The 25,647-nt window shown below is 43.0% G+C and overlaps 1 protein-coding gene across 1 annotated transcript in view; it reads right to left on the reverse strand.

Moving 5' to 3' along the window:
* Positions 1 to 3,399: 3,399 nt before the first annotated feature.
* si:ch211-153l6.6 (apoptotic chromatin condensation inducer in the nucleus) overlaps positions 3,400 to 25,647 on the reverse strand; it is a 29,228-nt gene continuing 6,980 nt past the window's right edge. The window contains exons 2-7 of the mRNA XM_034556292.1: positions 13,129 to 14,202; positions 11,085 to 11,299; positions 9,211 to 9,408; positions 6,120 to 6,685; positions 5,607 to 5,698; positions 3,400 to 4,380 (exon numbers count right to left, since the gene is read on the reverse strand). Coding sequence (XP_034412183.1) covers positions 4,243 to 4,380; positions 5,607 to 5,698; positions 6,120 to 6,685; positions 9,211 to 9,408; positions 11,085 to 11,299; positions 13,129 to 14,202 — 2,283 coding nt within the window. The 3' untranslated portion in view covers positions 3,400 to 4,242. The remainder of the gene's footprint in view (positions 4,381 to 5,606; positions 5,699 to 6,119; positions 6,686 to 9,210; positions 9,409 to 11,084; positions 11,300 to 13,128; positions 14,203 to 25,647) is intronic.

The following is a 25,647-nucleotide window of genomic DNA, read 5'->3' on the forward strand; positions in this document are numbered from 1 at the left end:
CAGGTTTCAGGAGTCACACACTTTATTGAAGACCTTTCATTTGGCAATAATGAATGACTGAAGCTCAAGGCAAACTAACAAATAAACAGAACAGGAATAAATGATGCTAGGCTCGTGAGGAAAAGCTATTTGTATGAGCCCATACAGAATATTCATGTATATTCATTGAAAATGCACCTCCTTCTTAAAAACTTGAAGTAGTGTTGTGGAGTACTAAAGTATCTTAGCTTGTTAAGCTGATCCAGACCAGGCATGGATGTGGATTCATACAGTGACACAGTAACCCCATCATATACTCAACTTTTAATCTTTAGACTAGCAGTTATTATGCATTCAATTAATCTCAGAAACCCATATGACATCACAGCTCCTAGAGTTTTGTTCTTAAAATAAGACTCCCATGCTACGGGGCCATTGAACCGTTATTGCGTAACAGGCGTAACCACGGTAACCACGGTACGGCACAAACGAGAACTTTGAGTTTCATACGGGACATGGCAAAAAGTCTCCTGTCCCTCACAGACAACGTTCTCTTGTTATAGCGGTTATTGCACCACGTACGTAACACTACTGTACCACGGCCACCGCATGTCATACCACATCACTGCACAAAGGTCCGTATTCAACACATCCGTGGTTTTGAAGAAACATACACAGCAACATTTTGAATGGCAACTGGGCTGCAATAGAAGAGATGGGCGGTGAAACACAGCTAATACAATATGAAGCTAATATGAGGCCGCTGCCATCAGAGTGAGCCACATCAAGTGTATCTCTTCTAAAGGTACAGTCTATCCAACTGCTCTCGTTTCATAGGATGACTTTCTAAAATGTGGACTCGGTAGTTTGAGAAACTAACGTATGCTCTTGCCTCGCTGTCAAGCTCCTATTGATGAAGAAACAGCTGTTGGTTCTTCCATTGGTTAAAACTACCTGCTTGTATATCTCACATGTAAATGGAGACTACAGTATGATGGGCGAACAGAAACCGATGGGACTAACACACCCCGTCACAGACAGAGTCAGACAGCCTCATAAACTTCAGCTAAACTTGGGGAGACTTTTCTTTCCCAGAATGCCTGGTCTTTTACATTGTTAGCCTATTACAGCCAGTATGAGGGTCAACACTGTATCCAACATCTCTTTTGCATTAAATACAGTTTTGTACTAAGATAGATTTAAAGAAATTCAAACGTAGCCTCTCTGAGTGCAGAGGATAGAGATACAAGCTGCACCGTATGTTTAGACTCAGCTTCGGGTTGCACTGTGACTCACAGCTCAAATGGAGTTTATTAGCTACCAAGATGGTTTAATCACTTGTATTATTTCCACCCTAGCAGTTAAAGTCTCTAATTTCTGAGTTGATTTGAATGCACCTTTACTAGACAGCGAGTGGAGTTGAGTTTATCAGGGAAGGCAGTGAGTGAGCTTGTTCTGGAGCCACAGAAGCCAAACTAAAGTAAGCTCTGACTAGCTGAAATATGGATGGTGGATTTCTATATATGAATGATATATGGAGGATGGATTACTATAATAATGCATTACACATGCACACACACACACCAATGAAAAGAGTCATCTCCTAAAAAACATCACAGACCTCCAATTCATTCTGACACAATATAATATAAACCTTTTACGAATAAAAGCTTTAAGGATTTATAAGCATTGCTCAATTCATAAATATATGCAGCAAAAATACAATACAAGAAATCTCTTTTTAGGAATCAAGACAGGACATAAAAATATGTAAAACTCTTCACTAGACTAGATTAGAATATTTGATTCTTTTGAGAAGTGCACATCTTTTGGCTTGAGCAGCAGAGCCACAGACAGACAGAGTTTGGTCAGGTTGTAGCAATAAAAACAGACAACATGTGGGCTGCTAATGTGCTTATGACAGCTCATTTTAAAGGCGTGTTCAGACAGGATGTGAATATTTAAGTTCATTGTATAATTTTATATACACTGATTATTTATTTGCCCCAGACAGCTAATGTAACAACTATACAGACATCAGCTGTATAATTGTCCCTGTGGCGATATCTTTTTTCCTTGGATGGTGCAATCTCACTGCTCATGCCTAAACCAACCAACCAACCAACCAAGGCCACGAGGACTAGCCAATCAGAGGCAAAGTAGGGCGGCTCATAACTCTGCCATCCTAGGCTGAAATAATTGGAGTCCCTGTGTGTGTCAGGTGTAAAAAACCCAAAAAAATTGTTATTAGCAGTTTCCATATATGTTATGCGCATTTTAAAGTATGCCATTAGAAAAGCTGTATGGAAACGCCATATTTTGATAATACTTGAAACGTTTTTTACATTGCTTGAGGTGGTTTTAGCCTTTGTCAAAAAATAGTTGATGTGCTGAATGGATTATGGGAAAAAGCCCTCGCCAAATAAATAACTTGGTCAGCTATGTCCGCTTTCGGCTTCTTCTAGCATATTCCCATACCGTGTGAATGCTAATCTTCGTCTGCAAACTGCATTAAACATGGCCAAGAGTAGCTGACATGAAAGAATAATTACAAGTTGGCCAACTGAAATAAATTCCTCAAGAGCTCTCTTAATTTTTCTATCGTAGATGGTTGGATTACCAAGCAGACTTAATGGTTTTCGGTTTGCAACCCACTTCTTGTACTGCGCAAATTGCAGCCATGTGAGTCTATAGGGACCACTCTGAAGCTAAGTTAATCACTCTAAACCAGTATGGAAACCCACCTACCCACCAGTTGTGACAAGTATATTTTTGATGCAACATCAGCACCTGTATTCATATGGTTCTTCAGAAGCCAATGGACAAACAGAGCAAAGCAAAAATAATATTCCAATAGGTATCTATCTAATAAAAGATCTTTAAAAAATGGGTTTAATTTGTAGACTCCTGTTGTGAACATCAATAGTATCCATGTCACGTTCCATACAGCATGCTGACGTAGGAGTAAAGAAAACTAGCATGACACTACAATATCCTGAAAGAAGATGCGCTACGTTCTGGACCTCGTTCTTGGTTCAACCAACCTCTCAAAGAAGAGGCAGAAGCTACAGTCTGTGTGACTGTGACCAAATGCTATTCAGTTAGCAACTAGCACTGTTTAGCCAAAATGGCTGCCATGGAAACCTGGAACATCCAAACTCTTTTGACCGTGGCTCTTTATAACGTTTCACTGCCATTTCACATTTCATCTTTTCATACCAGCAACAGCACAACCGTTTCAATGTCTTTATCATTAGAACATTTCACAGATAGAAAAAGTGTATGTTTATTTTTGACTTCCTGCTTATGTTTTAAAATAAAAGCCCTCAGGCATCTTTCTGCAACAGCATTCCTTCATTTGTTAACAGAAGGCTTTTATTCTGAAATATTTGCAGGGCAGCATTAAACTGCATTGACTTGCATGGCTCCATAAATGAATAGAGCGACGGCTTTTAATTGTGGATTGTTGTTATTATTATTGAAAATTAGTAAATGCTTCTTAACTTTTTTTTCTGAAACAGATCATACTAAAATAAAATGAAACATTCTGGCCCTTATGAATGTCAAACCTCTTGTAGAAAGAAGGGCTGGCAGAATGAATGACTGCAGGCTTAAGGCAGTGCTTCTTAAAGTCTGGGTTGGCACCTTTAAAATACATGAATTGTCATTGGAAAAGAACACAAAGCTACAATATCTTAAACTAAACGCTGTATACTGTTAGTCATGTCAAAATATAGAGACTAAACCAATATCTCAAATTAAAATGCGACTGACCAGAAAAAGTTTAGAAAATCACTGCATTAGTCAGTCATAGAAATAAATAAATATCAACCGTTGCACTAGTACCATATTCATTGTCATAATTAGAAATCAAATCAAAATGCTGTTAATATTGAATGTTACAGGACCGTCAATTGTGACATTTGCTTCTGAAGTTCACATAAAGTCTGCGTCACATGTCAAAACCAGTGGTATGATTGCAGTTTTATATCGTTATTATTTTAACGGTGGCAGCCAATGTTTCACAGATCATGCAACAGACCAGTTTAACTTAAAGGGAAGCAGGACTTCAGACATTAAAGCTTTATGGAAACCCAAACCTTACTGACAGGCATCCCATAGACAACACATGTGTGACCCACTGGTTCAAACCCATAGTTTTGACAAACATTGCAGTACTGTGTGACTTTTCTGGACAGAAGTAGGAAGTGATGGCTTTTAAATGGTTGACAGTTGTTGTTGCTCACTCCTTCTTCTGATTGGCTAATAGGGAGGCCTCCCATCGCTGAGCCATGGCGTTCTGTCGTCTTGGCATCGAAGAGAGGGATGAGGGGAACTGGAGGGAGGGGGAGATTCAGCTGAACCACTGGAGCCAAGATGGGTGGATGGATTATGGGATGGCTAGATGATGGGTGGATCAGACAACAGAAAAATAAACAAAGGATGGGATAGTTGGAGGAATTATTAAACGCATGAGTGATGGGTAGATGAAAAAAATTTGCTGAATAATGAATATTTGCTCAATTGTGAACCAATGGATTAAATAATGAATCAGTCCAACTGATTAACAAATCATAAAGTTCACAATTAATAAACGTAACAAGTGAATGAATGAGTAAAGGAAGAAATAAATTGGCCAACAGAGAAATTGCAAAAGAACAAATTGGAAGGTTATAATATGATTTTCATGCCATGTACTGATACATGAGTCCAACACAGTGAACTACAAACAGCTGCTGTGTGACAATCTAAACGTCATTATAGTGCATCAGGGAGGACATGACATGTTTGAGTAAATATTACTGTGATGGAATAAGATGTATACGTTAAGTCAAGTCTTTCCTCTTCGGTGTGCTGACCGTGTCCTCTGAAGGACTGTGTATGTACTGTGTGAGTCATTACATCACCATGGTTCTCTGCTTCTCCTGGGTCTGTAACTAAACAACTGCCATGTTGTGTTGTCAGCTCATTGCGCCTCAAAAAGATCCCTTCATGCAGCTTTCAGGGTTCAACAGACTGGTTAGCGGGTTAGGCCGGATCTATTTCTTCATCTACACCTTCCTGACATTTCACCAGGTTCTATGGCATATGAGCCTATTTTTCTAAAAACATACAAAAGAAGAATAAAAAAAGCTGAGCTGAGTGATAGAAGTCATCGTACCATGTTTGGCATTGCACCGCTGTCTCACTGTCACAGTTACAAAAACGTGCTTACGGTTATTTAGGTTATGAAAGTAAATACAAATAAGCATTGACTTTTGGTTTCATATAAGACACGATGGGTCAAGTCCTGTGTAAGCCACATCAATGTCCTCCATACTGTATGTGTACTTCTGTGGACTATGATTGTAAATATATTTGTGGTAGCCGATGGACCGATTGGACCAGTCTGCATTCTTGGGGTGAACTAAGGGTCAATTGTTTGGAATCTTGTCCAGTAAATCTTGACTGATAAATAGATCATATCGCTGATGAGAAAATAACCAAGTACTTTAAAACTTAGAATAAACTATACAGTGTACAGTCAGTTAACCGGCTATGGATTTACATCTATGTTATCAGACTTCCTGATCACTTCAATATAGAGATTCCAGTGTGTGCGTGTGTGTGTGTGTGTGTAAGCAAACCTTGTGGTCACAAGACATGCTGGATCGTTCCATTTTGCGGGTCCTGGAGGGGGAGGAAGGAGAGGACACACATCTGTCTAGAACCTCTGGCACTGCAATAAAAACAAAGGAAACGAAAAGACAATTTAATGTCACCGTGAAACTTGGTTTGGTTAATGGTGAATGAACTGTGCTTGTAGAGATCGTTTATAGTCTTCCGACCACTCAAAGCGCTTTAACACTAAATGAAAATTCACACACTGATGGGAGGAGCTACGGTGCCACTTGCCCATCAGGAGTAGCTAACAGTCACACACCGTAAGCACAGCTACGGGAGTCATTTGACTTGCCCAAGGGCACATGGACATGGACTAGCAGCTGATCCGCTGACCCTCTGATTGAAGGATGGCCCTGCTCACCATTGAACTGTTTGACCAGTGCAACTAAACAGAAAGGTTTCTAGGATGTTCTGCTGTCCATGTCCCCATCCATATTCCTGATAGCTGGATGAGGGACTATGATTTGTATACGTACCGTTGTAACTGATGTTATCGCTCAGGCCTGGAGACACCAGCACAGTGTCGTACCTCTCTCTCCCTCTACTCCACTCCTCCTCCCTGCTCCTCCTCCACATATCCTCCCGTTGCCTCCTCCACTCCTCCTCCCTCTGCCTCACCATACGGATTTCTTGTTCCACCAGCGATTGGCTGCTGAGGGAGCGTAGCTTAAAGAACGGATTGGACGAGAAGGTGCTCTCCTGCGTTTCCGTGGACATTGGGGAGGAGCTTAGACAGAATTCGGAAGCACTGCGAATTATGAGATTGGAGGTTTCCACGACGATGACATTGGCGGAAGGCACAGAGTCCTGGCTGATCGGCCAATCGGAGAGGCCCCCGATTGCGGAGGAGAGTAAGCGGTTCCTGGAGGCGGAGCTGGAGCAGTCAGGCTCCAAGATAATGACATTATTGGCCGTCATTTCATGGTAGACAGATCGGGGAAAAGAAGAGGAGCAGACAGGGGATGGGGATGGGGAGATGGACAAGGTAGGGGTGCGGCAGGCTGGAGGTCTGGGTGGAGATCGTCCTGTCAGGGTGGAGGCTCTGCACACAGAACAGTAGAACAAGAACAATCAGTCTGAAACAAGTTCCTTCTGGCTCTGTTGATCTGGTTCCAGTAGATGGAAAGAAAGGTGATACTGCACACTTCTATTGGATTTGAAATGCAATATTGCATATCCATATTTTTTAATCAAATTAGCATGTGATAAATGAGGATTAGGTCTTGCCCACAGTGACAAAACAGAGAATTATCACCAACTCAGCAGTTTTCTTTAGCTAGTCAAGGTTCACTAGTTCAATACTGACATCCTGTTAAATAGCCAAGCTACCATCAATAGTGACATATATCAATAGTGACATATTTATTTAAATGGCAGCCCTTAAAACCAGGCGGAACAAAAAGAGCTTCCTCTGTTTGGTTACTGATGAAAGGATCCAGCAAGACAGCTCACTGTGGTCCTGCAGCTGAGAACGTCCCCGACATCGAGTTGAGCCGAGCCGTCATTATACAACACAACATTCAGTTGTAGCCCATTTGTAACACAACAAACACATGACAAACAACACACACTGAAACAATAGTACATTGCTGTAGTGCATTTCTAAGCATCATAAGAATATCTCCACCGTCTCCCCGATACTAACACATCTCTGGGTAATGCCCCCCCCCCCATTGTCCCTGTTAATGTGTCGTTACCCGGGTATAGTGAGGCTCTGGGTAATGCCCCCCCCCCCCCCCCCATTGTCCCTGTTAATGTGTGGTTACCGGGGTATAGTGAGGCTCTGGGTAATGCCCCCCCACCCCCCCATTGTCCCTGTTAATGTGTGGTTACCGGGGTATAGTGAGGCTCTGGGTAATGCCCCCCCCCCCATTGTCCCTGTTAATGTGTGGTTACCGGGGTATAGTGAGGCTCTGGGTCATGCCCCCCCACCCCCCCATTGTCCCTGTTAATGTGTGGTTACCGGGGTATAGTGAGGCTCTGGGTAATGCCCCCCCCACCCCCCCATTGTCCCTGTTAATGTGTGGTTACCGGGGTATAGTGAGGCTCTGGGTAATGCCCCCCCCCCCATTGTCCCTGTTAATGTGTGGTTACCGGGGTATAGTGAGGCTCTGGGTCATGCCCCCCCACCCCCCCATTGTCCCTGTTAATGTGTGGTTACCGGGGTATAGTGAGGCTCTGGGTAATGCCCCCCCCCCCCCCCCCCATTGTCCCTGTTAATGTGTGGTTACCGGGGTATAGTGAGGCTCTGGGTCATGCCCCCCCACCCCCCCATTGTCCCTGTTAATGTGTGGTTACCGGGGTATAGTGAGGCTCTGGGTAATGCCCCCCCACCCCCCCATTGTCCCTGTTAATGTGTGGTTACCGGGGTATAGTGAGGCTCTGGGTAATGCCCCCCCACCCCCCCATTGTCCCTGTTAATGTGTGGTTACCGGGGTATAGTGAGGCTCTGGGTAATGCCCCCCCACCCCCCCCATTGTCCCTGTTAATGTGTGGTTACCGGGGTATAGTGAGGCTCTGGGTAATGCCCCCCCACCCCCCCATTGTCCCTGTTAATGTGTGGTTACCGGGGTATAGTGAGGCTCTGGGTAATGCCCCCCCCCCCATTGTCCCTGTTAATGTGTGGTTACCGGGGTATAGTGAGGCTCTGGGTCATGCCCCCCCACCCCCCCATTGTCCCTGTTAATGTGTGGTTACCGGGGTATAGTGAGGCTCTGGGTAATGCCCCCCCCCCCCCCATTGTCCCTGTTAATGTGTGGTTACCGGGGTATAGTGAGGCTCTGGGTCATGCCCCCCCACCCCCCCATTGTCCCTGTTAATGTGTGGTTACCGGGGTATAGTGAGGCTCTGGGTAATGCCCCCCCACCCCCCCATTGTCCCTGTTAATGTGTGGTTACCGGGGTATAGTGAGGCTCTGGGTAATGCCCCCCCACCCCCCCATTGTCCCTGTTAATGTGTGGTTACCGGGGTATAGTGAGGCTCTGGGTAATGCCCCCCCCCCCATTGTCCCTGTTAATGTGTGGTTACCGGGGTATAGTGAGGCTCTGGGTAATGCCCCCCCCCCCCCATTGTCCCTGTTAATGTGTGGTTACCGGGGTATAGTGAGGCTCTGGGTAATGCCCCCCCACCCCCCCCCCCATTGTCCCTGTTAATGTGTGGTTACCGGGGTATAGTGAGGCTCTGGGTAATGCCCCACCCCCCCATTGTCCCTGTTAATGTGTGGTTACCGGGGTATAGTGTGGGTCTGGGTAATGCCCCCCCACCCCCCCATTGTCCCTGTTAATGTGTGGTTACCGGGGTATAGTGAGGCTCTGGGTAATGCCCCCCCCCCCCCCCCCCCCCCCATTGTCCCTGTTAATGTGTGGTTACCGGGGTATAGTGAGGCTCTGGGTAATGCCCCACCCCCCCATTGTCCCTGTTAATGTGTGGTTACCGGGGTATAGTGAGGCTCTGGGTAATGCCCCCCCACCCCCCCATTGTCCCTGTTAATGTGTGGTTACCGGGGTATAGTGAGGCTCTGGGTAATGCCCCCCCACCCCCCCATTGTCCCTGTTAATGTGTGGTTACCGGGGTATAGTGAGGCTCTGGGTAATGCCCCCCCTCTCTCGGCGGTGCCGTTCCTCTCTCTCCAGAGTCAGCCGGATCTCTCTCTCCACTGCACTCTCTGGTTCCTCCAGCGGGCTGCGGTAGGACAAGTCCTCCAGGCCGGAGTCCTCTGAACTGGGGGACAGGGTGGGCTGCCTAGGCACGGGTGGGGGGGTCTCCCTTTGAGAGGACAGGAGGAAACTTAACTCGAGATAAGGAACACAGCCATTCAAGTTGTTGTTGGCTAATAAAACAAATACACATTTCTGACAGTATCTCATTTATTGTGTGTATGAACGTATTCCAGCTCTTCAATGATATCAGGCTTTGTGATAACATATTCAAACTAAATACTGTTTTTGAAACCATGGGTCAGATTGTGGGCTGCCAAGTGCTGGAGGACCACAGGAAGTTCTGTCCAACTACAAAATTCCAAATGAAAATAGTTATAAGATCATACTGTATGTGGCCGGTCATTACAGATATGATTAAACATGATGAGATTTACAGCCATGAAATGAGTCGTCGGAGACATCGCTCTAGCCATACACACAGACACGCACTCACACACACACACACACACACACACTCACGAGACACACAAATACACACACACAGACACGCACTCACACACACACACACACACACACACTCACTGAGACACACAAATACACACACACAGACACGCACTCACACACACACACACACACACACTCACCGAGACACACAAATACACACACACAGACACACAAACACATGCACACACATACACACACACAGACACACACTCACAGACACACAAACACACACACACAGACACACACTCACACACACACTCACAGAAACACACAAAAACACAAACACACTCACAGACACACAAACACACACACACATACACACACTCACAGAGACACACAAATACACACACAGACACACACACACACTCACAGAGACACATAAATACACACACAGACACACGAACACACACACACTCACAGACACATACACAAAAAGCGCTGTCCATAAATCTGACCCGATAGTCTCGTGTAAATAATGTTGTTGTTTTAAAAAAAATTCTGAAGATACATTATCCATATTAATAAAAGCAGCAGATGTTTATGAACACTGTTTTTGAAGCGATTCCACTAAACCGAGGGTGTTCCAGTTACACCTCCAACATCCTTCTTTACAGAGCATCAGCTGCTTTGTTCATGCTTCATAATCACTGGCTCTGGTAACGTCCAATCATATTCATGCAAGTTATTCTGCTGATGTATGGCATGTCATGGTGTATTTGAAGAAAAGAAAACAATTTCCATCAGCCTCACAGCATTTTGTTTCTTCACTATATCCAAGCATACAAATACATTAATCGTATTATGTTTCTGGCCTTTTTATGAAAATGTTAATATACATATAACAGCTGGATGGAAACGTACCAAATGTCTGACGATGACTGCTTTGTATATTTGGAGATATGCAAACAATACCTTTTATTCTCCATTAATCGGGATTGTAGTGAATAGTGAACAATGACCATCATAATTTCTTAAAGCCAGATCATACATCCTCAAATGTTGTTTTATCTGAGCAATAGTCAATAAAGATATTCAGTTTATTATACACAAGGTTCAGAAAAGCTGGAATCAGACAACTTCCTCGTTTAGCTTGAAAAATTACTTACAATAAATCAATTGAAGACAAAAAAAGTGATCAGTCTTAAGTAAAAGATATACTGTATAAATACACAATTTGTATTATATACTAAGCTGTGTAATTTAAATATCTATATTTAAATGAATATAATGTTGTAACTGGGGTCTGATAAAGTGAAACTCCCATATACTCCCATGTACCTGTGTTTGAGTCGGGGGCTGCGCGTTGGGGGATACAGTGAAGTGTGGGTGCCTTGGAAGCTCCCCTGAGCTCTGAGCCCTGGTTTGGGGATTGGCTGACCTTTGACCTCCTCCTCCATCTTCCTCCACTGCTGGCGGGCCAACAGAAAGTCCACATGCTCAGTGGAGACATTTTCACTGTGGGTCTCCTCTGGGACACGGGGGTCTACAGCAATCTGAGAGAAAAGAGGTCCAGAATGAGGTTAGTGGACATTCAGTCTCCATACAGACAGTGTTATTGATAAACAGTGTTATTGATAAACAGACACTGCATCATTCATCAGATGTGCTACAGGATATAGTCTTTCAGAGGCCAAGGGAGAATATGAAAATACATCTCAAGTATTGGAGGATTCACATATTCTGATGATGTCTGTATAGTAACATCATGTGGTCCATTATTAGACATCATTTTGCCATAAATGACCTACAGTGGCCCACAGGGGGCAGCAACTCTCAACACAAGTCAAAACTTACGTTTCTTAGATTCCATTTGTTTAATTTCACACACACTTATTAGGATTTTTAATTGGCAGTATTGCATTGCTATCTCCAAAGGGGATGGGTTGCATGCTGTGTGAAACCATCTTTAATCCAACCATCTGTGTGTATGACACGGGGAGGCAGATACAGATAGAGTGGAGGTGTTGTACTGTCACTGTACAGGGCTGGTATACAGAGGGAAGCTGCATCCAGCTGTGGTTTGATAAACACCAAAGCCACGAGCTGTCATATTTTGCATTTACCGTTCTCTCTTGATTAAGCAGACACAACATAACACATGTTAATAAGTATGTTTTACTTTACGTTGAACAGAGCCAGACTAGCTGCTTCCAGTCCTGATGCAGAGCTAAATCCTTAACGCCTCCAGCTCCAGCTGATATATATCTTCTCATCTCACAGTAGTATGTTAGTATGTCCCCCCTCCTCCCTCTTCCTTCTGTTTCATGGATTGTGGAGTTCTGGATCGTGGTCTATGTCTACTCATTATTCATAATTTGTCATATTCATTGAATGTGTTGTAACTTTGTAAATGCTGTTCATTCTGGTCACATGACATCTATTCTTCTGTCCATCCGGGGAGAGGGATCCTCCTCTGTTGCTCTCCTGAAGGTTTCTTCACTTTTCTCCCTGTCAAAGGTTATTTTTGGGGAGTTTTTCCTGATTCGATGTGAGGTCAAATGTCAGGGATGTTGTATGTGTACAGATTGTAAAGCCCTCTGAGGATCATTTGTAATTTGTGATATTGGGCTATACAAAATAAACTGAATTGAATTGAATTGAATTGAAATGGTGAATTATCAAAAAGATTGGAGATTGGATATTCACCACCCAACCTTCATTCCCTGACTTTCAACTTTGCTACATTAAGTAATGCTGGGCAATAAGTCTTCTTTCATGATATAGCTTATGATATTCAGATTCCTATTCAACTTTATTGTCATTGCACAGAGTACAAGTACTAAGATGACGAAATGCAGTTTAGCATCTGACCAGAGGTGTAAAAGAAAGCAGTAGAAGTGCCGTGCAATGTGCTAAATAAATACAATATAGACAGTATAAAAATTATATAGCTCATTAAATGTCTCAATAATGCAACATATCACAATATAGCATGTTTCTGGTAGTTCAATGAATAAAAGGTCTATGAAACAATCAACTGGTAAAGCCTCTTCTTGTATACTCCTGTGTGACTTAAATACGTGTATTAAATCCACACACATATTTTCTCATTTAACTAACAACTGAAGTGCAAAATGAACATAACATCATTAGGGCTAAATTACATAGTAAAAAATGAGTAAATATTTCCAGCTATACACTGATTGTAAATTGTTCATATCCACTTATCACAGCCCAGTCCAACATAAAGGTCACACTGCTACACTGCTGCTCGACTGGACTGCGGTGGCCATATAGACATTACTCCCCTCTATCGTTACACAGCAAATAGTTGTTGGACGTTTACTTTTTGGACTGGATGTTACATGAAAAGAGGTCCTACCTTTGTGTCAGGGTCTGTGGAGCTGGCTGTGGAGCTGACAGAAGGGGAGCGCAGAAACAGATCTCTGCTCGACATCATCGGCTCTTCATCATCACCATCCCTGCCTCCCACCCTCTCCTGCACCTCCAATTCCTCCTCTCTTTGCTCCTCTGTTTTACTCTTTACTTCTGCTTTCTCTTCTCCTTCCCCTCTCTCCTTATTGTGTCCTTCTCTCTCCTCTTCCTTGCTCTCTCCATCACAGATGCTATTGTGAGTTCCTCCTCCTGCTTCTTCCTGGTTGGTGACATCACAGCGTGCGAAGCTAGCCCATTGGTCGTCACCTGCATCGCTGTCCGAGTACACGATAGCCAGCTCAGCTTGGAGGCAGTCGCTAACGTGACTGTCGCTAAGGTCATCTCTGTTGCCAAGGTCGTGACCCCAGGCCTCATGCAAAATGGCCTCTATAGGCTGCTCTGAAGGATCTGAGGTGACAATCAAGGACTCTGATGATGAAGGACACACTGGGCTGCAAGAGATGAAGAGCTCTGACAGAGCATCATCTTTCGTCTCTCCCACTGTCTCTATGCATTCATCCTCTGCTTTTGTATCTCCTCTTCCTCCATCTTCCCTCTCTGTATCTCCACTCCCTTCTGCCTTTCCTTCTGTTGCCCCTCTTCCTCCATCTTGTACCTCCTCTCCTCCTCTCTCCTCCTCTTGTCCTTCACTTTCACCACCGTTGTCATCTCCCTTCAGTTCTCCTATTGCAAAAACGAGGTAATCACACTCATCTGCATCTCTTATAACATTTTCTTTTTCTGCAGCCTGTTCTTTCTCCTGCTCATTCCCGATTGGCGGATTCAGCCCATGGACCTCTTGGTAATGGAGATCCTCTACTTCCTGGCTGCCCCAGATAACCAAGTTTTCACTCTCCATTACGGTAAGTGGTGGTGATGAGGTGATCTCCATGGTAACTGGATCTGTTGGCTGTATAGGAGTGGGAGAGTCGTTGACAGAGTTATTGTTGCCGGAGCTTCCGTTGTCTAGGTTACCATCCGTTAGCTCAGCTGTTATCCTCCTTAGCCCAGCTGTTGCTCTCTGTGGACAGAAAGACTTCATTAGGACCTGACGAATGGATTGTAGCGTGAATACTATACATTCTTAACGTCTTATGGTTATTGATACTATATTTTTATGGAAGTCCATTCCTGGCATAAAATATATTTTATAGGAATTACCTCATGGTGAGAAAAATTAATGAGATGCCAACTCAAAAATTACGAGACCATTTTAAATTATAAGATGCTAAGTCAAAACTACAAGATACTTTTGAGGTATTAAGACAAAAGTTTTATAATAAAATTATTAAATTGTGACTTTTTAAGAAATATTAGGGCTGGGCGGTATGCCCTATAAAGTATTTCACGGTAGGATTTTGAGGCATGGACATTAACAGGATATGTCACAGTGTTTTCCTTTTTCCAATACAAATGCTTCTGAAAGGGTCGAGTATGCCAGTTGTGGTGTGATTTCAACCGACCACAAGTCAATGTAAACCTACAACGTTATCTTTTTATTCAAATAAAAATATAGTGGTTATTTACTGAAAACACGCAATTCACTGAAACAAAGGATTACATTTTTATTTAAATACCTGCTTTAATCAAAAGACATATTTAGTAGCTTTACTAATCTATTATATTGTACTCTGTATACCTTTCATATCTTCTACACCTAGAATTGTGACTTTGTACCTTGCAATTGGCTAGATATGAATATTCAAATATTTTACTTTTTGAATATTCATTTATTGGTTTGTTGGGTTTTCAATGTTGGGCTTTGGATGTTCTTTTTTTTTGTTTTTCTTTTGCAAAAAGTTTGAAAAGATGTCACATGCTGTAATTTTGTAACAACAATAGAACCTTGTTCAACGAACTCCTCGGGATACAAAGATGCATAAAACACACCACCCGTGTAGTGCAAGATACAGGTACGGAGGAATTATTTCTAAAAGGAAGAGGAAATGACATCTTGAGAAAAACTCAAATGAATCCTCATGACTGTTTTTTGATCACCCAAACAGTTATATGAACATAGAGATCAAGTCACATATAATATACGCAGCTGAGTAGATTACAATATGCCCTGTTCATGTTTGAAACTCAAGCCTTCTTATTGTTACCATGGTAGCAATGCGTTGGCTGTGAGTGGGTTAGCAGATTATTATGGTCTGTTGTTACAGGCATGTGCTGATGACAGGCGAGAGGTGCTGCCATGGTAACACTAAGTATAGCTGCAGAGGCAGTTCTCTTTCCATTAACACATGCCACAGAATCTTCTGTCAAGATACATGTCATTTCATATCTCGATAGCAATATATCACAAAATAGTAAATGCATAAATGATCTATAAATAATCCCATGCCTCCTTCTGTATGCTCCTGTGTGATTAAATACTTTTATTTTTACTAATTATTTTCAAGTTTTGTGCAAAATGAACACAACGGAAAAAATTGAGATCAGGATTAAAAAGAAACCACAACAGAATTCCACAAACTGAGAAGAATGATTTATTGAACACGTGTGTTGCATCCTAAATCACTGGCTTTTTACATATCCGTAACACCTCATGTAACCTCCAGGATTTACCCCTGAGATTGGTTGTGATTATTATTCTCATGTATAACAACCTGCACTGCTGTTCTGTTAACAATAACAATGATCATCTGCACCACAGCACCGTTTAATGTTACAACCAGATTTATTTTTACCTTAAAAAAACATCAAAGTCAAATAAGACATATGTTCCAACATACTGCTGGTGAGCAGATATTGAGCTGAAGCATTCACATTTCCACCAGAGGACTTATAGGATATTTAAGGCATATATGTGCTTCTGCCTTCATTCAATCAATGTATTCTAAATGCAGCCACATCTTCAATTCTTCAGTTAAGTCACAACACATGGGAAAGGATTGGAGAGTTATTGCTTGCTCAGCAGCTCTCAGCTTCTGATCACTGCCTGCTGGATTTGACCTTGAGCTCTATGATCTCTGCCATCTTGCACAACTTTTCTTTGAACTCCAGATATTAAACATATGAAACTAGTTCATACACTGAATCACTTTGCCTGGAACGTGAATCACAGCCGTAAGCCTCTTGTTTGCCCCCCGAACAGCTGGAGACGGCACAGCAACATTTGTGTGTGTGTGTGGGAGGATTACAGCAGCAGCTCTACCATCATGTGTCTTAGATGAGGCATACGTGAAGGTATATGATGAGTGAAGGTATGAGTGAAGGTATGATGAGTGAAGGTATGATGAGTGAAGGTATGAGTGAAGATATGATGAGTGAAGGTATGATGAGTGAAGGTATGATGAGTGAAGGTATGAGTGAAGGTATGATGAGTGAAGGTATGATGAGTGAAGGTATGAGTGAAGATATGATGAGTGAAGGTATGATAAGTGAAGGTATGATGAGTGAAGGTATGATGAGTGAAGGTATGATAAGTGAAGGTATGATGAGTGAAGGTATGATAAGTGAAGGTATGATGAGTGAAGGTATGATGAGTGAAGGTATGATAAGTGAAGGTATGATAAGTGAAGGTATGATGAGTGAAGGTATGATAAGTGAAGGTATGATAAGTGAAGGTATGATGAGTGAAGGTATGATAAGTGAAGGTATGATGAGTGAAGGTATGATGAGTGAAGGTATGATGAGTGAAGGTATGATGAGTGAAGGTATGATGAGTGAAGGTATGATAAGTGAAGGTATGATGAGTGAAGGTATGATGAGTGAAGGTATGATAAGTGAAGGTATGATGAGTGAAGGTATGATGAGTGAAGGTCGACTGGTCTTCAACCTCCTAAATGTACCCACACTACTCCGCTCCTCCGTGACCTTCACTGGTTACCGGTGGCCGCCCGCATCCGCTTCAAAACATTGGTACTTGCGTACCGTGCTGCGAACAGATCGGGTCCAGTCTACATCCAGGACATGGTCTAACCTCACATCCAGGACATGGTCTAACCTCACACCAGGACATGGTCTTAACTCACAACCAGGACATGGTCTAACCTCACACCCAGGACATGGTCTAACCTCACACCCAGGACATGGTCTAACCTCACAACCAGGACATGGTCTAACCTCACACCCAGGACATGGTCTAACCTCACACCCAGGACATGGTCTAACCTCACACCCAGGACATGGTCTAACCTCACACCAGGACATGGTCTAACCTCACATCCAGGACATGGTCTAACCTCACACCCAGGACATGGTCTAACCTCACACCCAGGACATGGTCTAACCTCACACCCAGGACATGGTCTAACCTCACACCCAGGACATGGTCTAACCTCACATCCAGGACATGGTCTAACCTCACACCCAGGACATGGTCTAACCTCACACCCAGGACATGGTCTAACCTCACATCCAGGACATGGTCTAACCTCACACCCAGGACATGGTCTAACCTCACACCCAGGACATGGTCTAACCTCACACCCAGGACATGGTCTAACCTCACACCCAGGACATGGTCTAACCTCACACCCAGGACATGGTCTAACCTCACACCCCAGCCCGTTCACTTCGCTCGGCTTCTGCCAATCGGCTTGTAGCTCCTTCACTTCGAGCTAAACACTCAACAAAATCACGACTGTTTGCTGTGCTGGCTCCTCATTGGTGGACCGAGCTCCCCATTGACATCAGGACAGCAGAAAGTCTCTACATCTTCCGTCGCAAACTAAAAACACATCTTTTTCAACTATACCTTGAATAGGGAAGGTAGAGCCATAGTAGCACTTTAGCAGCACTTACATGGCTCTTACTGATAGCACTTTGTTGTTTAGCACTTTAGTAGCACTTAAATGGCACGTACGGATAGTACTCTGTACTTTAACTTTATTGAAGAAATTGTACTTGCTTGATTCTTGTTGTTCTGAGTTTGGACTCATGGTTTAATGCACTTATTGTAAGTCGCTTTGGATAAAAGCGTCAGCTAAATGACATGTAGTGTAATGTAATGTATGATAAGTGAAGGTATGATGAGTGAAGGTATGATAAGTGAAGGTATGATGAGTGAAGGTATGATGAGTGAAGGTATGATGAGTGAAGGTATGATGAGTGAAGGTATGATGAGTGAAGGTGTGATGAGTGAAGGTATGATGAGTGAAGGTATGATAAGTGAAGGTATGATGAGTGAAGGTATGATAAGTGAAGGTATGATAAGTGAAGGTATGATAAGTGAAGGTATAAGTGAAGGTATAAGTGAAGGTATGAGTGAAGGTATGATGGTATAAGTGAAGGTATAAGTGAAGGTATGATAAGTGAAGGTATGATGAGTGAAGGTATGATAAGTGAAGGTATGATAAGTGAAGGTATGATGAGTGAAGGTATGATAAGTGAAGGTATGATAAGTGAAGGTATGATGAGTGAAGGTATGATAAGTGAAGGTATGATGAGTGAAGGTATGATAAGTGAAGGTATGATAAGTGAAGGTATGATGAGTGAAGGTATGATAAGTGAAGGTATAAGTGAAGGTATGATGAGTGAAGGTATGATAAGTGAAGGTATAAGTGAAGGTATGATGGTATAAGTGAAGGTATAAGTGAAGGTATGATGCCTCATCAGGAAACACTCAACATTTCAATAATCTTCTACTCTGCTGCTCTCTCTGTTCTAGTCCTTATTCATTCTCAGCATCATATTCTGTTCTTCGACAATATGATATTCTGTCAGAGGAGTGCTGAGCCAAGCTTGTTATATAAAACAGAATCCAAAACCCGGGCAACGCACCAACATCGTGACAGATAAGCGCACGCAGACCATCAAAGCGGGATTTGATGGTAGCTCAAGCTAAGCCGAAGCCTCGCGCACACACCTCTGCTACGTGGAGGCTGCCGAAACTCCAGCGCGCGACGAGAACAGCGTGCACCTCGGGCCAAGCGATGACGTTGCTTCTAAAGATGTCGCCGACTCGGTCAGTTACCTACCAACAGCTTCCAGCACAGCAGCCAGAACGAGATCATCTCCAGGCGGCCGCGGCGCGCGCACTCCTCTCCACCTCTTCTCAACAGCAGCGCGAGCAGCCAGGCGGCCGCCCGCCGGCGCGAGCAGCGACGCATACAACAAGCGGCTGCGCGTGCGTGTGTTTATGGTGTGTGTGTGCGTGTATGGTGTGTGTGTATGGTGTGTGTGTGTGTGTGTGTGAGAGAGGTAGAGGAGAATGAGGAGAGAGGAGCATAGAGAGGGAGAGGAAGGATGTATCGACCTGAGCTGGTGAATTAGAGCAGAAGAGATACATTTGTATTGGCAGAATATTGTTCTCTCTCTCTCTCTCTCTCTCTCTCTCTCTCTCTCTCTCTCTCTCTCTCTCTCTCTCTCTCTCTCTCTCTCTCTCTCTCTCTCTCTCTCTCTCAACCCTGTACTGCACCGCGTGCTGCATCCGGCTGTTTCCGCCCTCCAGGCTCCAACAGTGTAAAAGATAGCCATCTTAATAAGCAGGCTAGGCCGTTCACTACATTCACATGTATAGCAGGAATAGAGACGCCAAATACTTTGTTACTTCATTACTGTACTCAAGTCCTTTTTTTGGATATCTGTACTTTACTATTTATATTTCTGTTTACTTTCTTATACTTCACTACATTTTGCTAAGAAAACTGATACTTTGACTCCGATACATTTCCCCTGAAACCTTTGTTACTCGCTACAAAATCAAATCTACTTCTGTCAATGAATGATGAGACCACTCCAACAAGCAGGTTGAATCAGTGATGCTCAGGATGCTAACTTAGCTAGCGAGCGACTACATGAGTAGCTGACTGATTTCATGATGGAAGCAGAAATGGAAGCACCTGCTACTCCCGCAACAAACGACGGTGGTGACGAAGACCAACACATGATTGGAGTATATCTCTGGTGGAGGAGGTAGGGGGGAGACAGGTGTCTGATCTTCCAATGTAGCTATACATGGTGTATGTTTGGCTAACCTTCGCTAGCTACCGTAAATCAAATGAGACAATCAGTGTAGTAGACAGATCACTAGCGAGTTTGTGAGCTGAGGAAGTGTTGACAGTTGTGAGATTTGAGTCATCTTAGCTATAATCATTGCAGCACTAGTTGGCTAACGTTAGCTAACTTAATGTTTGCAAGCCACTACACCATAAGATTGACAGGAGCCGCGAGACCGCCGCATTGTGATTTGAACCGCGTCAGAGTGAGCAGGCACAGCTAACTGTGAAGGTGAACACACCTCTACATGTGAAGGTGAACACACCTCTACATGTGAAGATGAACACACCTCTACATGTGAAGATAAACACACCTCTACCTGTGAAGATGAACACACCTCTACATGTGAAGGTGAACACACCTCTACATGTGAAGATGAACACACCTCTACATGTGAAGATAAACACACCTCTACCTGTGAAGATGAACACACCTCTACATGTGAAGATGAACACACCTCTACCTGTGAAGATGAACACACCTCTACCTGTGAAGATGAACACACCTCTACATGTGAAGATAAACACACCTCTACATGTGAAGATAAACACACCTCTACATGTGAAGATAAACACACCTCTACATGTGAAGATGAACACACCTCTACATGTGAAGATAAACACACCTCTACCTGTGAAGATGAACACACCTCTACATGTGAAGATAAACACACCTCTTCACATCAGGCCCAGAGGAGTTTACAAGGCAGGTGTCTTTTCTCAAAACACTGACCTGATGCATCAGGTTGATATTTATAATGAACACAATATTATGCATTTGCCTTCTACATCCTCTAGTCGGAATGAGCATACTTATAAACGCACTGTTCCTTCATAGTATCATATTGCTTTTCGGAGAATTATGAGTCCATAGTAGATGTATATGTATGTACAATATATTATGTTGAACATTTTTGCTCTAACAGTTCAGCTCCACACCTTCTTTCTTTTAATAGTAGTTTTCATTTGGTCTGTCTGTTTACTAACTCTGATGTCATTCCAGATCCTGCTTCACACCTGGTCATCTCTCATTCCCTTCACCTGGTCCTCATGCCCGTCTCACCTGCAGCCCATTCCCTCGTTAGTCCCTCACTACTTAGGTCCTCTCACTTGTCTGCTGCCAGATTGTCTTGTGTTTTCCAACCAAGTTTTATTTGTTTCTCTGTTCCTGAATGTTCTGTTCCTGCTGGAAACTCAGTAAAGAATTATTACTTGCTACCTCTCTTTTGTGCATCCCTGGTCTTCGCTCTGTGACAGTTGCTCCTGGATGGTTCACAGCCAACCCAATTATTTTCAACTCAACTCCTTGTCCTTGGTCATGGTGGCCACAGCACTTAAAAGAATAAACGTCATCATTCTCAAAACTCTGACCCTTTGCTTTTTATTAACAGCATTTACTTGTACTTTTACTTTCAATACTTAAGTACATTTAATATCAGAGAATTACTTTTGATACTTAAGTACAGTAAATATCAGATACTTTAAGACTTTTATTCAAGTAGTATTCTCAGAGGTGACTTTCACTTTATCTGGAGTCATTTTCCAGTAAGGTATCTTTACTTTTACTCAAGTATTGCTTTTGGGTACTTTGTACACCACTAGATATGTATATGTAGTCAGCAGGTGAGAGACACATGTTTTGATCATGTACAGATTGTAAAGCCCTCTGAGGCAAATTTGTAATTTGTGATATTGGGCTATACAAAATAAACTGAAAAATTGAAAAAGTAAGGAAAGGTTAACTCAATTAATTAAAAATGACTTGAGCTTTTTAAGTCACGTATCAAAGGTGCTTATCTCAACCCAAACTAGGATCTTTTCTTTCCAAATACTAACCACGTAGTTGTGTTGCCTAAACCAAAATAGTCTGTGCGTGGTGGCACGTAATTGAACACATTACGTACCAGAGGTCGTGGTCATTTCATGTACTTCTATGAGATCACGTTGAACTGGTTTACTAATCCTAAAAGGGAAGAGACCTGTGGATACCACACTCTGATAGTGGGTTGGACTCACCTTATTTAGTGCATTTTTTAGTTTTTGGTTCCATTAAGTTTGATTACTTTATATTAGAGGTTGCCAAAAAATTTGACAAAGATTCTGCGTGAGATGAAAATGGACAGGTGCATGCTGGGGTTCCAAAGATAACAAGAAGTTAGTCATTGTAGTTTGAATGGAGGAGTTCTAAACCATTAGCTCCTGATTGCTACACGTTGCTCCATCTCAGTCACAACTCGTACAGCGTAGTTACAGTAAGATTATAATACACGCCGGCGGTAATGACTCCCGACTGGGGCGGTCAGAGGTCACTAAAATTAATGTGGAATCGGTGTGTACTTATGCCAAGACAATGTCGGACACCGTAGTTTTCTCTGGCCCTCTCCCCAATCTGATCAATGATGACATGTATAGCCGCATGTCGTCATTCAACCGCTGGTTGTCCAGGTGGTGCCCAGCAAACAATGTGGGCTACATAGATAACTGGCAGACTTTCTGGGGAAAGCCTGATCTGATGAGTCGAGACGGCATTCATCCCACTTGGGATGGAGCGCGTCTCATTTCTGCAAACATGGCCAAGTTGATTAACGGACTTAATCCATGACCCAGAGTTCAGATCAGGAAGCAGAAGCAGAGTTGTAGTCTTCCACCCTTCTCTGCACTTCCATCCGAGCCGTTACCACCCTTAACCTTAACTCTATAGAGACTGTGTCTGTCCCACGGCCACTTAAATTAATTAAATCAAAAGTAACCAGAAGAGGAGTCATACAAAATAACCTCATACAGGTTAACATCACTACTGCCACAGTGCAACAAAACAAGATAATTAAATGTGGACTCCTAAATATTAGATCTCTGTCATCTAAAGCTGTATTAGTAAATGATTTAATATCAGACAATCACATTGATTTATTGTGTCTTACTGAAACCTGGCTGAGCCATGAAGAATATGTCAGCCAAGTCATATTAATACTCACATTCCTCGAGGCACCGGCCGAGGAGGTGGAGTAGCAGCCATCTTTGACTCAAGCCTATTAATGAATCCTAAACCTAAACTAAACTACAACTCATTTGAAAGCCTTGTTCTTAGTCTTTCACATCCAACCTGGAAAACATTACAGCCAATTATATTTGTTATACTGTACCGGTCACCAGGTCCATATTCAGAATTTATATCTGAATTCTCAGAGTTTCTATCAAGTTTAGTCCTTAAAACTGATACGGTTATTATTGTAGGAGATTTTAATATTCATGTGGATGTTGATAATGATTGCCTTAGTACTGCATTTATCTCATTGTTGGACTCGATTGGCTTCTGTCAGAGAGTACAGAAACCCACTCAATGCTTTGGCCACACCCTCGACCTTGTTCTTGCATATGGCATTGACATTGCGCATTTGGTGGTCTTCCCACAGAACCCTCTTCTGTCAGACCATTACCTCATAACTTTTGAGTTCATACTCCCGGAGTATACACCGTTAGTCAAAAGTTTCTACACCAGATGTCTAACTGACAGTGCTGTAGCTACATTTAAAGAAGCGATTCCTTCTGCATTTACATTACATTACATTACATGTCATTTAGCTGACGCTTTTATCCAAATTAAACCATGAGAACAACAAGAATCAAGCAAGTACAATTTCTTCAATAAAGTTAAACTACAAAGTGCTATCAGTAAGAGACATTTAAGTGCTACCAAAGTGCTACTACGGCGCTACCTTCCTTATTCAAGGTATAGTCGAAAGGTGTGTTTTTAGTTTGCGACAGAAGATGTAGAGACTTTCTGCTGTCCTGATGTCAATGGGGAGCTCGGTCCACCAATGAGGAGCCAGCACAGCAGAAAGTCGTGACTTTGTTGAGTGTTTAGCTTGAAGTGAAGGAGCTACAAGCCGATTGGCAGAAGACGAGCGAAGTGAACGAGGTGGGGTGTGAGGTTAGACCATGTCCTGGGTGTAGACCGGACCCGATCTGTTCGCAGTACGGTACACAAGTACCAATGTTTTGAAGCGGATGCGGACTGCCACTGGTAACCAGTCAAGGTCGCGGAGGACCGGAGTCGTGTGGGTAAATTTCGGGAGGTTAAAGACCAGTCGAGCTTCTGCATTCTGGATGAGCTGTAGAGGTCGAATAACATTAGCAGGTAGACCTGCCAGGAGGGAGTTACAGTAGTCTAGCCGTGAGATGACCAGAGCCTGGACCAGAACCTGTGCCGCCTTCTGAGTGAGAAGAGGTTGTATTCTCCTGATGTTGTACAGCATGTACCTACAGGAGCGTGTTATTGCGGTAATGTTGGCAGTCAGGGAGAGTTGTCGAGTGTCACGCCGAGGTTCCTGGCAGTCGGAGTCGGAGCCAGCACTGAGTTGTTGAAGTTAATACTCAGGTAGTGATTTGATTCAATACCATGTCTCAATGTGACGGAGGACTCCTGTGCTAACTTTAGTCCGTCCCAGATTGATCATCTTGTCGATAGTGCTACAGGCTCACTGAGAATGACACTAGACTCGATAGCCCCACTAAAGAAAAAGACAGTGAGGCAAAGGAGGTTTGCTCCCTGGTATAACCCTCAGATCTGCAAACTAAAGCAAACTTCACGAAAGCTCGAAAGCATATGGCGTTCCACCAATATGGAAGAATCACGACTAGTTTGGCGAGATAGTCTTAAAACATATAAAAAGGCCTTCCGTAATGCCAGAGCAGCCTATTACTCATCAGTAATAGAGAAAAATAAGAACAACCCCAGGGTTCTTTTTAGCACCAGGCTGACAGAGAGTCACAGCTCTGTGGAGCCGTGTATTCCTATAGACCTCAGTAGTAATGACTTCATGAACTTCTTCAATGAAAAGATTTGAACTATTAGAGGCAAGATTGATGATCCCTTGCCCTCAACTACTGCCGATCTGTCATCAAGAGGAGTGGCCTTGGAAACGTCCGTATGCCCTGGTGTATATTTGGATGGCTTTTCTCCCATTAACCTAGACCAATCAAAACGTTTCTACTTCTAAACCGTCTACCTGTCTCTTGGACCCCATCCCAACGAGGCTGCTTAAAGACGTGTTGCCTTTAATTAGCACCTCTCTATTAGATATTGTCAATGTGTCTTTGCTAACAGGGCATGTACCACATTCCTTCAAAGTAGCTGTAATTAAACCTCTCCTGAAGAAGCCCACTCTTAATCCAGAGGTGTTGGCTAACTACAGACCAATCTCTAACCTTCCCTTCCTCTCTAAGATCCTTGAGAAAGTAGTCGCAAATCAGTTGTGTGACTTTCTACATCAGAATAGATTATTTGAGGAGTTTCAGTCAGGATTTAGAAAACACCACAGCACAGAGACAGCACTGGTGAAAATTACAAATGACCTCCTAATTGCATCAGATAAAGGACTCATCTCCGTACTGGTATTATTAGACCTTAGTGCTGCGTTTGACACCATTGACCTTGACATCCTATTACAGAGACTGGATGAGTCGATTGACATTTCAGGTACCTCACTAAGCTGGTTTGAATCCTATTTATCAGATCA

Source organism: Cyclopterus lumpus, chromosome 17 (genome assembly GCF_009769545.1).
Source record: "Cyclopterus lumpus isolate fCycLum1 chromosome 17, fCycLum1.pri, whole genome shotgun sequence".
Lineage (NCBI taxonomy): Eukaryota > Metazoa > Chordata > Actinopteri > Perciformes > Cyclopteridae > Cyclopterus > Cyclopterus lumpus.